The following is a 12,454-nucleotide window of genomic DNA, read 5'->3' on the forward strand; positions in this document are numbered from 1 at the left end:
TTGATTGGTTAACGGTTTTACGAATATCCAATGAAATAATCCGGTTCTTCAATACACGGCAAACTATGGAGAATGTTAACTTCCGGTTGGTAGTAAGATTATTATTTTTTTCTGATCATCAGTTTAAAATTGATTAAATTTTACTGATGTAGGAAAATTATTGTTGCAGCACACTTGCATTACAAAAATTGACCTCAAAAACTTTTTAAACATGGATGACACAAACGAATAAATCCTCAGACATGCTATTATGAAACATTTATTATTAGGCCTACACGTCACTAGGCCTAATTAAGTCTAACAATAAAGATTTTCAATTTATAGAAAAATTATATACTTTGAGTGTAAGCAGTAAAGAACACAAATTTTTTGGTTGTATTGAAAACTACGAGAAGATTGGGCACAGTACACTGTTGAAGTAGAATTACTCATTTAAAGTACCTAAACTATCATTAATATAAGTTTTTAACATGTTTGCTGACCAAAACATAGGAGACTTGTAAACCCTGGACAGGGCTTGTCAGCTCCCCCAATTAAATCCATCATCATACATCCGTCTGCAGGGCACTTTTGTCAACCTCCCTTAAATTGTCTGAAGTTTCTGATTCCGACACTAAGCCTATTTTATATTAAATTTGTTGTCCAGATTGTTTATTCCAATACAGGTAACTCTCGAATTATCGCCACTCAATTCATCACCATTTTCGTTATAACGCCGCATTTTTCTAGGAACATTTTTCCTGTTACTTAAAACTCTCGTTAAAACGCCAAATTCGCTATCGCCATTTGCCACAGTGTTTTCATTACAAAAGTATATTTCACCGTGTTAATTATCTCGATAAACCGCCATAGGTGCACGTGGTCAGTGAAGCAGTAAATTGGTCATTATCGATCTCCGGCGTACACCTGGACAGAAGGATCCCAGTAATTGCTGTATTGAATAAACAAGAAAATTACTGGAGATGAACTGTAGTCAAGTTGTTTATACATCATAGAAACACATTTCAATTTAGCTATGGTTTCGCCACGAAAGAGGGTCCTGTTAAATTTAGATGAAAAAAAGCAAATCATTACGTACCAAGAACATCATCCAAAATGTACCCATCAGGATATTGCAAATCATTGTTTAATATGTGGTTTATGCAAGTAAGGACAAAAGATAACTCTTACATATAAAAGAACGGTAACTCTATTTCTTCAAGATGGCGGTAATTCAATTCATCGCCAAATTCGTTATAATGCCATAATTTCATAAGAACAAAAGGTGGCGGTTTATCGAGAGTTGACTGTACTTTGTAGTGGTCAGCTGGGTTCGATTGCTGGTGGCCAGATAGCTCAGTTAGTAGAGCACCTAACTAGAGATTAAAGGGGCTGGGTCGGAATCTCGATCTGGTCCGTTGCATTTTCTCCCTGTTATGTACATTTGGTGCTGTAGACCAGTCCCTGGAACTACCAGGTGAAAATGCCTGCCAGAGGATTAAGTTCCTGGGTTATGTCTTCTAGGGCAAAGATATTTAAGGAGGGGGGAGTGTAGCAGTCAGCTGGGTTCAATCGTCGGTGGCCAGATGGTAGAGCACCTGCCTAGAGATTCAGGGGCCCCGAGTTGTAATCGTAGTCTGGTGTGTTCATTTTCTCCATTTGGTGCTGTTGACCACCCCTAGGTTTGCAGGTGAAAGTCCTGCCAGGGGCAAAAGAATCTGGGTTGTGTGTCTTCAAGAGCGAAGACAATTTCTAGAAGGGAGGAATATAAGCAGTCAGCTGGGTTCAATCGTTGGTGGCCAGATAGCTCAGTTGGTAGAGCACCTTCAGGGTCCCGGGTTGTAATCCCGGTATAGTCCGTTCATTTTCTCCCTCCCTGTTACATTTGGTGGAGTTGATCACCCCTAGACTTGCAGGTGAAAGTCCTTCTTAGTCTTAGTCTTAATCCACTTCGTCCCATGGGGGACATAGGGCAACCACAGTAGCTTTCCACTTTTTTCTGTCTTGGGCTATTCTTTTGGTTTCTCCCCATGTTTTATTGATGGCCTGTAGCTCTGCATTGCATTGTGGATTCCATTCTAGAGCTTTTTTAGTTATGTTGGTGTTAGGTTTTCTTAAAGTGTGTCCAATCCACTTCCATCTTCTTGTTCTAATTGTTATCTCAATTGGTTCTTGTTTGGTTCTTTTCCACAGTTCTTTGTTACTAATCATATCTGGCCATCTCGCACCAAGGATGTTTCTTAGACATCGGTTTAAGAAGACTTGGAGTGTCTTGATGGATGCTGATGTTTCTCTCCAAGTTTCAGACCCATAGAGAAGGACAAATTTGACGTTAGAGTTGAAAAGCCTTAGTTTGGTACTAGTTCTCAAGGTGGTGGTTCTCCAGACTGGTTTTAGCATGGCAAAGGCTTGTTGAGCTTTCCTTTTCCGAGCTTTTATGTCTTCGTCGGTTCCACCTGTAGTGCTGATGATACTGCCTAGGTATGTGAATTCTTCTATATTTTCTTCTTCTTTGTGTCTTATTTGTAGGTTCTCTGTTTGAGCAGTGTTTATTTTCATTATCTTTGTCTTTACTGGATTGATTAGAAGGCCTGTTTGTCTTGCTGTTGATTCAAGACTGATGGTCTGTTCTTTTGCGTCTTGAAATCTATGTGATAGCATACATATATCGTCAGCAAAGTCAAGATCTTCCAGGCGGTTTTGCATTGTCCACTGTATACCTTTTGGGTTTTTATATGCTGTTTTAGTTACCCAGTCTATAACCATCAAGAATAGGAGAGGGGACAGGAGACAGCCTTGCCTTACACGAGTAGTGACATCAAACGGATCGGTCAGGTTTCCATCATGAACTATTTGGCAGTTATATCCATCATAAAGCTGTTGAATGATAGAGATGATTTTATGAGGTATGCCATAGTGTTTGAGAATATCCCACAGCACCTGGTGGTCGATACTGTCAAAAGCCTTTTCGAAGTCTACAAAGATCATATAAAGAGATGTTTGCCATTCAATTGTCTGTTCTACTATGATTCTTAAGGTTGCTATCTGGTCTACACAGGAACGCTCTTGTCTAAATCCTGCATGTTCATCTCAAAGCATTTTGTCTAATTTTGCTTTAATTCGATAGAGTATGACATAACATAGGATTTTGCTTGGAATGGATAACAGGGTGATCCCTCTCCAGTTGTTACATGAGTTCTTTGGAAGTTTAATAAGGAGTCCTTTTCGCCAATCATCTGGAATTTGTTCTTCCTTCCAGATTCTGTTTATCAGGCGGTGAAGGGCCTCAACTGAAATATAGTCCATGGCTTTAATTGCCTCTGGTGGAATGTTATCAACTCCTCCTGATTTCCCATTTTTAATATGTTTTATTGCTCTATCTATTTCATCTCTTGTAACTTCTTCAATATTTATGTCTAGTGGTTTTCCCGCTTCTATATCAGGTGGATTCGTCGGTGGTGGTCTATTTAGTACTTCCTGAAAATGTTCTTTCCATCTCAAGTTGTTCTTCAATCTTGGTTATTACATTTCCGTTTTTATCCTTTACCGGTGTATTGGTAGTGGGTGGTTTACCACTCAGCTGTCTGGTGATGTTATAGAGAGTTTTGATGTCTCCTTTACTACATGCTGTTTCTGCCTCTTGTGCTAGATGTTCTGCATACTTTCTTTTGTCTTTTTTACAATTTTTCGTCACCTCCTGATCTTTTTGGGTGTAGTTCTCCTGTGCTTGATGTGTTTGGTGTCTGGTTGTAGCTCTTACCACTTTCTCTTTAGCTTGCCTTCTTTCCTCTACTCTAGCCCAAGTGTCATCTGACATCCAATGTTTACGTTTGTTTTGGACATAACCTATGGTTTCTTCACATGTTTGTATAATGGCAATCTTAGTTTTCTCCCATATAGTATTAATATCTTGGTCTTCCTCTTCGATTGGTAAAACAGAGAATCTGTTTTGTAAGGTTATTTGGTAGTTTTGTTTTGTAGAAGGTTCCTTTAGTTTTGCAACATTAAACTCTTTCCTCTTTGGTTCTGTTTTTTCTTTGATAGCAGCTTTAGTTTGATGGTAGCCATTAGTAAGTGATGGTCTGATGCAGCATCGGCACCTCTTTTGTTTCTAACATCCTGCAGTGATGATCTCCATCTGTGTGATATAGCAATGTGGTCTATTTGGTTCTCTGCATTTCCTGCTGGTGATGCCCATGTGATCTTGTGGCAGGTTTTGTGTGGGAAGAATGTTCCTCCTATCATTAATTTATTGACTGCACAGAAGTCTGCAAATAACTCTCCATTTTCGTTCATATTTCCTATTCCATGTGGTCCAATCTCTGTCTCCCTCCCTACTCCATCTGATCCTACCTTTGCATTTAGGTCACCCATGATGATAAGGATGTCACGCTTTGGTGTTTTATCTACTGTGGCTTGCAATGCATTGTAGAAATCATCTTTTTCAGATTCTTCAGCCTCATTAGTTGGAGCATAGACTTGTATGATGGTGGTTTTCTGGAATTTTGTGTCGAATCTTGCTGTAATTATTCTTTGTGAAACAGGATTCCACTCTAACAGTGCTTTCTTTGATGTTTTGTTGAGTAAGAATCCAACTCCTTTCTCATGTGGATCATTTATGTTTAGATTTCCAGAATATACGATGGTGTGGCCTGTGCTTATTGTTGTTATACCAGATGTGTTCAATCTAACTTCACTTAAGCCTAGTATTTCAATGTTATATCTATCCATTTCTTTAGCTACTTGGACACACTTACCACTTTGATATAGCGTGCGGATGTTCCAGCACGCAATTTTTGCTGAATGTTTTGGTGAGAACAACTTTCTCGGCTTTCGCGTCATTCGTTGAACTCTTGTTTGGGGGGTTTGGTTTATCTTTCGATATAGAGTTGGATTTTGAAACCTGCAGAGTAGTTTTTACACCAGAGTCTCTTTCTCCTAGACTGGTTGCCGACCATGGCTATTGAGTCCTGTCTACCCATGTTTTGAATGTTGTGAACAACTAACGGCTTTCAACGCCGGATTTGAAATCAAGAGTTTTCCTTCTCTTAGATGAATTGCCTTCCAAGGCTGAGGAGCTCCATCCGCCCCAAACACTGGTTTTAAGGTGCCAGGGTCTCGCCTTTACCCCTTCTCCTGTTCGTTGAAACAGTTCCACCACGAGAAAGTCAGGAGCTGGACTTTGGTTGTCAGAGGCTATATTTTACGCATGCCCATAGGAGCACTTATTTGAAACTGGGTGCTTATCTCCAGTATCACCCCTAGGCATAACAACCTTAGGTGAAAGTCCTGCCAAGGGCAAAAGAATCTGGGTTGTGTGTCTTCGTTCTCCAAGACATTTTCAGGAGGGAGAAATGTAACGGTCAGCTGGGTTCGATCGCCGGTGGCCAGACAGCTCAGTTGGTAGAGCCCATGACTAGAGATTCGGGGGGCCCTGGTTCAAATCCCGGTCTGGTCCGTTGTACTTTCTCCCTTTCTGTGACAACTTGAAGAAAATAGATATACTTTCATACTGGTCAGGTGCTGCCTGTGACAGTTGGTTCTTTGTACAATATGCTTCGATCATCAAAAATTGCTTAAATTTGTGCAATTTCTTCTTGTCAGTCCTTTAGTGACATTCCTATCAGTTCCCAGCACAGATTCTTCTGGACTAGCGAAAGCTATTGTTGCATCTCTGTCTGTACATTAGTGCTCTCTATAATGATGTGCTACTTGCTAAATGGCTCTTTAGAGCTGCTGTATTGTAAACACCATGTCCAACTTTAAATGAGCTATTTGATTTAGTTTGTACTTCAATTGAAATCTTATCAGAGATGTCAAAGGCAAAGTAACCAATGCAGTAATTTCTCTCTCTTTTTTTAAAATCTTAAATCATAAAACAAACAATGCTCACTCTGCAAAAAATACCCATCTAATATATTCAATATTGCAGACTTTTAGTAATCGAAGAAAGGATTGAGGTCATTTGTGACGTTTCTCAATAAATATTGTTAATATTTTTCAGGACATTTCAGATTCAATTCACTTGCATCCTATCTTATTTCTACCAAAACATTGGGAGTGTATTAGCAGGTATGTTTTAGAATTTTGATAATTCCTAGTTGTGGCGAGTAAAAATGTGAAGTATTGCAGAAGAATGGCCATTACTATAAGTAGCAAAGAACAGCGTTAAGTTAATTGCAAAAACCAACAGAAAATATTTTATTTCTCATTAAAGTAATCAGTGTCAACAACATTACCTTCAAACAATGCCGACATTTTCACCTCATCCAAACATGTCGCAACCAGTACGGATACACGGCAGTGAGAAAGGGGAGAAATTTCTCAATTGGAGATTGCATGCGCATCAAATTTGGGGCATAGGCGCCTGGGTCAAGGATATTGCACTATAACCTATATGTAAACAATGAAAGAAATTCGAACCACGAATAAATATTTCTCTCTGATCTATGGTGTCTCTTTATACATTTTTTCATGTTCCAGGAAGCTTAAATACACGTGTCATTATCACAAAACACTAATTTATCCACGTTTTAAAAAGTGTCTTATCCCACTGATTCATAATATATATTATTGAATGACACGTGTATTTAAGCTTCCTGGAACATGAAAAAATGTATAAAGAGACACCATAGATCAGAGAGAAATATTTATTCGTGGTTCGAATTTCCTTCATTGTTTACATATAGGTTATAGTGCAATATCCTTGACCCAGGCGCCTATGATTTGGGGCCCTTGAATTAAAAGTTGGGTGATCTAATCACCGAGCTAACCAGGCCTTTATATATGTTTTATAGTAATATTATAGACAAAGTAAACTTTAAACCTATTTCAGAAATCATTCAAGAACTCTTCATATCGAGACGATAAAGATAATTTTTTAAATTAGAAAAAGTGTCAGAAACGTCATGGATGACAAACTTAACATTTAAATTATTCAAAAGAATGTCAATTTGTAGACAGATTTCTCTCCAATAAAGCGTAAAACTTCAGAAGCGAAAAATTACTAGTCAAAATATATTTAGCATCAACAATAAAGGGAATTGGCATGTTATTTTCCTTGTAGAAATTCCTTAAAATGAAAGTCATCATACATTGATCTTTGGTATCTGTGTCAGCCGCTCTTTTAGGGGGGTTGATTCTACATGGAACACCCCCATCGGTATACTATAGGAATAGCCAGCAACTTGGAAATTTGTCTGTCTTATTCCGAGAGTTACAGTTAGCCTCATCATGTTTTTCAAATTTTTCTCTTTGAGTAGATTCATCAGAATGGTTTTCATTCAACGTACATCAGTACACAGGACATATGTCTGTACATCCATCCGTCCGTACATCAGTACACAGGACATATGTCTGTACATCCGTCCGTCCGTACATCAGTACACAGGACATATGTCTGTACATCCGTCCGTCGGTTTGGTTATCTGTTTCTATTTTCATTTCTCTGTCACGGAAACTTGCTATGTAACTTCTTTGTGGGTCACTTTAGACCATGTTGCAATTTTGATATGTTGTGACCTTTCTTGCAGGAGTTTTACCCCTTTATTTGAACATTAATATTAGAGGGAGGGTACAGAATTTGTCCAGCTAACTCCTCCCACAATTTTCAAGTGAGGACCTTCTTATTTTACAGAGATTTTGTATGGTTATTGAGGATGTGCATGTGACAAGAATTTGATTTCCTTTAATTATTCAGAAAATTACACATAGTTGAACTTAGTCAGTTTTGAGGAAATATTACAGAGAATACAAGATTTGTCTGTCTAACTCCTCCCGAAGTTTTTAAGTGAGGACCTTCTTATTTTACAAAGTCTTTGTATGTGTATTGAGGATCACTGCTGCTGTGGTCTAGAGGTAGAGCGTTTGCCCTGCATGCAGAAGGTCAGGGGATTGAATCCCAGCAGCTATAGACCTAAGTCGTTAAAACAGGTAGTGACAGTTCCATCGCCAAATGCTCTGCATCAGGTGTGAATGTCACGGGTCCTCAGAAATGACCTTAAAAACGGATGGCCTGTGTCACTATAAGTATGGCACGCTAAAGAACCTTCACTGCTCAATGGCCGTAAGTGCCAAGCATAGGCCTAAATTTGAACCCCTTCACCTGTTTTGGTGACGTCTCCATATGTCATAGAGGTAGAAATTCTCAAGAGGGACGTTAAACAAGATACAATCGATCAACAATGTATTGAAGATGTATATATGGCAAGGATTTTGATTTTCATCAGTTTTAAATTTTGAGAAAATTACACATTGGAATTAGTCAGTTTTGAGGAAATAGTACAAAGTGAGTACATGGTTTGACCTTTTAACTCCTCTCACAGTTTTGAAGCTAGGGCCTTTGTAAACAATTTGAAGATGTGCAAAGTGCAAAGATTTTGATTCTCAGAATATGGACGTCTTGTTGAGGGAGGTTTAAGAAATATGAGAACCCAAGAAATTTATAATAAAAGGAAAGCATTACATTCATATAATATTGAGCTGGTGTAATAGATTTTGCATAAGCTCTTACAAAGGTACAATTTATTTGTAGGTTAGCACGTTGACTGCTGAACTATAGATCGCGGGTTCGAGTCCAGCAGGGATTTTAGATTATATTCAGATTGCTTTCTACTAAAACTGCATTTTTTGACTAAATAAAGTAAATTTATAAGTTTTCAATTTCAAAATGCTGATGCGAATATCCTCCACTTTTCATCATTATCATTTCTCTGGTGTAGCATTCCTCCTTAAGTAAAGTTCTATAACTCATGGCATTTTTGCCATGTTTCCTAATCAATGCCACAAAACAAATGCTTCATAATATTTAAAACACCCTGTAACCTAATTCTCATGGGCGTATTATATACCATTTATGGTACTCTTGTTATTATTAGTTATTCCTAAGTTTAAAAGAGTTTACTAGCTGTCACCCAACAACAGTGCAAACTTTCCTCTTAGGCAGCATTTTGCATGCATCACTCCTTGTCAATAGGGTAAATACAGGTACAGCACATACGCAACAAGACATTTTAAAAATATACATTCAAACAATATAAAAATGTTTGATAGAGAGCAGATGCATAAAGTAAAATAAAAATTAACTTGGAGCATTGTAGAAACTACAGCAAGTTTACAGTAGAGAATGTAATGTAGTGTATTTCAGGTTAAAAGTGGTTGTCAGGAAATAGCTTGTCATTGTCTTCCCATGGAGGAGAGGGGGTTTACTTTTTCATTATCTGAAATCGAAAGCAAAAGGAATTGATAATGATAGAGCAATCATATGATATACACCAGTGACCAAAGAACTATCTTAGTTGGTACACATGTAGAGCACTGGACCAAAGATTAAGGTTTGAATCCTAGGGTCTGCTCTGTTGCATTTTCCCCCCTTTTAATTAATTTTTAAAAATCAACAATTTCATGTGTATGTTGTTAGCATTTGCATGAATGTATAATTAAAATGGAAATCCTAGAGGATTTTTTTCTTTGAACTATTTTATAAGGAAGACATAACCTTGATAGAGCTAGATAACAGTGTAATATATATAATATATATATAATCTAAAAATAGATATAGAAAAATCTACACAAGTCATAATATAATAAAAATATCACAAAGGCCTTGTGTACACTCGACTAGTTTCTTTACTTCTGTGTGTATGTGTAAATGTAATAGGAAGGAGAGAATATTTAATGTGGGCCTGATCTGGAAATCAAATCCAGGACCCCTGCATTACTAGTCAGATGCCCTATTTACCGAGCTATCCAGACACAAATCCACAGTCTAACTACTACATTCCTCCCTCCTTAGATTGTTTTTGCCCAGGAATTTAAGATACATAACCCAGATTCTTTTGCTCCTGGCAGGACCTTCACCTGCAAGTGCAGGGGTGGTCAGCAGCACCAAAGTAGTGTATGAATTTAATTGGAAGGTAAAAGTTTAGGACTGGATCAGGAATCGAACAAGTGACCCTTGCATTACTATTCATGTGCTCTAACCACTGGGCATTCCAGGCCGATATCAATATTCTCCATATAGCCCAAACTACTGCAATAGAAAGACAAGAGCATTCAACAATCAATTCCCTTGTTACATTTTAGTTGTCTTGAAGTGTAGTACAATTTGACTTTAATTTGACTCTCTCTGGTATAATAATCTGATCTTATGTGTGCAGCTGATAGACAGCTCAGTACTCTGACATCAGTTTCAGTGTTTTAAGTCCACAGTTCTCTGTAATTTTATTTTCCTGCTAGCAAAGCCTTCATCACTGGGTAATTCTGCTATTTAACAAGTGACAATTTTGGTAATGTAAATATGTGTTGCCGGGCAGTATACTGGCAACTCAACGATATGGCTAGCACCCTTTGAGGAGATATATATTTCAAAGTAAATTTCAGAATCATGTCCTTATCAAGGAAGCACAAATTGATATTAATTCATAAATGATTTCATATTTGCAGTTTACAGGATGAAATGACATTAAGTGAATGAAATTTCATATTCATTTTAGGTGTAATGTAAAAGGAATTACCAGGACAATGACGTCGAGGTGGTTTAGCTAAAGACATGAAAGTTTTCGGACGAAGATTTTCTGTTTTGAAACTCTCCTTTATTGTGTTTATTTTCTTTGCTGTTTCCACTGTACTATTTATATATTATCTGGATATACTCAGGAGGCAAGCCGCAGTCAATTTCATAGAAAATGTAGCGAATTTAGTCCCCGAAGAAAGGAAAGAAAAACTCATTATAGTAAATCAAGTCCCACCTTTTATAAAAGCAAAAGAGCAATTGTATTACATGGCTCTGGAAAACGCCAGATTTAGAGAGCAGGAGAAACAGGGCTCTCTCGCTCCTATCACTTCTAGGCCTGGTGATGTTAATTACAATGTCCATGTTTTTTACTACCCCTGGTATGGAAATCCGGAGCACGATGGAAAGTACCACCACTGGAACCACCCGTATCTTTCCCACTGGGACAAAGTGGAGGCAGCAAAGTGGCCATCTGGAACACATGTGCCCCCTGATGACATTGGAGCAAACTTCTATCCTCAGCTGGGCCCTTACAGCTCAAGTGACCCTAAAGTGGTCGAGGACCATATGAAACAAATCCAGTTGTCTGGAGCAGGTAAATTAGTATTTAGATATTGCTTTATGATATTTTTAAGTCTGTTAAATTCTGAAAAATTGTATTTGCTTTTACATCTTTACATAGTATTAAAAAGTTACATATGTACACACTGTATATAATTATTATATACTAACAGTTGATGGCAAAGATAACTGAACTAATTTTTATTTACTTCCCTATGAAAAAGAGGGGGCATATTTGTTTTTATCACGCCTCAGACAAAATTGTTGAAATCTGATTGGTCAGATCTTGGTCACATGACGCCGTGAAAAAAACCGTATCATGCGAGTAAAATCCGTATTGGGCGAGTAATTTTATTTATCGTCGGGTTCGACTTGCAGCCGTTTCAAAAGGAAAGACATTTGACTAAGTTGTATGATATAGACCCCCACATATACAGTTAGAGGTCTTCGACGTGATAAATTCGTTACACAGTCAGTTAGTGACCTGATACGGAAAAATACATGGTGTTTTCTTTTCACACCATGTATTTTTCCGTATCAGGTCACTAACTAACTGTGTAACTAATAGTACCTTTTGATCAGTAGACCAAGTATTGTCCACTCAATATCTTGATAACCTTTTGCTTGACAAACATCAAACTTGGTATACTGGTAGTCTGTAAAGAATAGATAATCCCTATTTATTTTGAGGTCAAAGGCCAAGGTCAAACTACTCCAGACATACAATAGTATAAAAGTAGATGGTCATGCATTGGTCAAACTTTTCTGCACATAATAAAATATTGTCTGCTCTTTATTTTGAGAACTCTTTGCTGGATCGATTTCAAACTTAATGCACTTGTACCCCCTAAGGAGAAAATTACCCCAATTGATTTTGAGGTCAAAGGTTGTGGGTCAAACTACTCTGCACACAAGAAAATATTGTCTGTGCAATATCTTGTGAACCCTTTGCTTGATAGACATGAAAATTAGTTTACTGATATCCCCAATTTTTCATTTGAAATTTACTTTTTTATGTCCCTGGAATCACAGATTTTGGGGTATCTAGTTTTTGGCTAAAAATTTAACCTTGTCCATATCTTTTACACCATACTAGGTAGACCTTTCATATTTAGTATGTGTATACCTTGTGGCAAGACCTTTCTATTGACAACAACATCTTTGACCTGATGACCTTAATATCGACCTTTGACCTACTTTTAGAAAATTCTAATATAAACCGTAAGAGGCACTGTTTTTATTTTAAGCATGTGCATATTTTGTGAGAAGACTTTTCAACGATACCAGATTTGTTAACCTTGTGAACTTGACCATTGACCTAGATTTTGGAAATTTTCAGAAAAACTTTAACCATGGTCATATCGTTTACAACATAAGAGGTACATCTTTCATATTTGGCAT

The 12,454-nt window shown here is 37.6% G+C and overlaps 2 protein-coding genes across 4 annotated transcripts in view; one reads left to right on the top strand and one right to left on the bottom strand.

Moving 5' to 3' along the window:
• Positions 1-5: 5 nt before the first annotated feature.
• LOC125677699 (glycoprotein endo-alpha-1,2-mannosidase-like) overlaps positions 6-12,454 on the top strand; it is a 16,044-nt gene continuing 3,595 nt past the window's right edge. Inside the window, exons 1-3 of one of the 3 annotated variants that reach the window (XM_048915837.2) lie at positions 26-85; positions 5,984-6,051; positions 10,473-11,087. In XM_048915837.2, coding sequence (XP_048771794.1) covers positions 10,529-11,087 — 559 coding nt within the window. In that variant the 5' untranslated portion in view covers positions 26-85; positions 5,984-6,051; positions 10,473-10,528. Of the gene's footprint in view, positions 86-5,983; positions 6,052-9,210; positions 9,312-10,472; positions 11,088-12,454 lie in introns of those variants that run through there. The other 2 variants (XM_048915838.2, XM_048915839.2) reach the window with 2 other exon arrangements.
• On the bottom strand, positions 3,970-4,821 carry LOC125676490 (craniofacial development protein 2-like). Its single transcript, XM_048914350.2, has one exon. The coding sequence runs from the start codon at positions 4,819-4,821 to the stop codon at positions 3,970-3,972; it is 852 nt and encodes a 283-aa protein (XP_048770307.2).

The sequence above is a fragment of the Ostrea edulis genome, chromosome 3 (assembly GCF_947568905.1).
Source record: "Ostrea edulis chromosome 3, xbOstEdul1.1, whole genome shotgun sequence".
NCBI classification, from domain to species: Eukaryota; Metazoa; Mollusca; class Bivalvia; order Ostreida; family Ostreidae; genus Ostrea; species Ostrea edulis.

Coding starts and splice junctions, on each gene's coding strand:
- LOC125676490 (XM_048914350.2), bottom strand. CDS start 4,821: ATGACGCGAAAGCCGAGAAAGTTGTTCTCACCAAAACATTCAGCAAAA.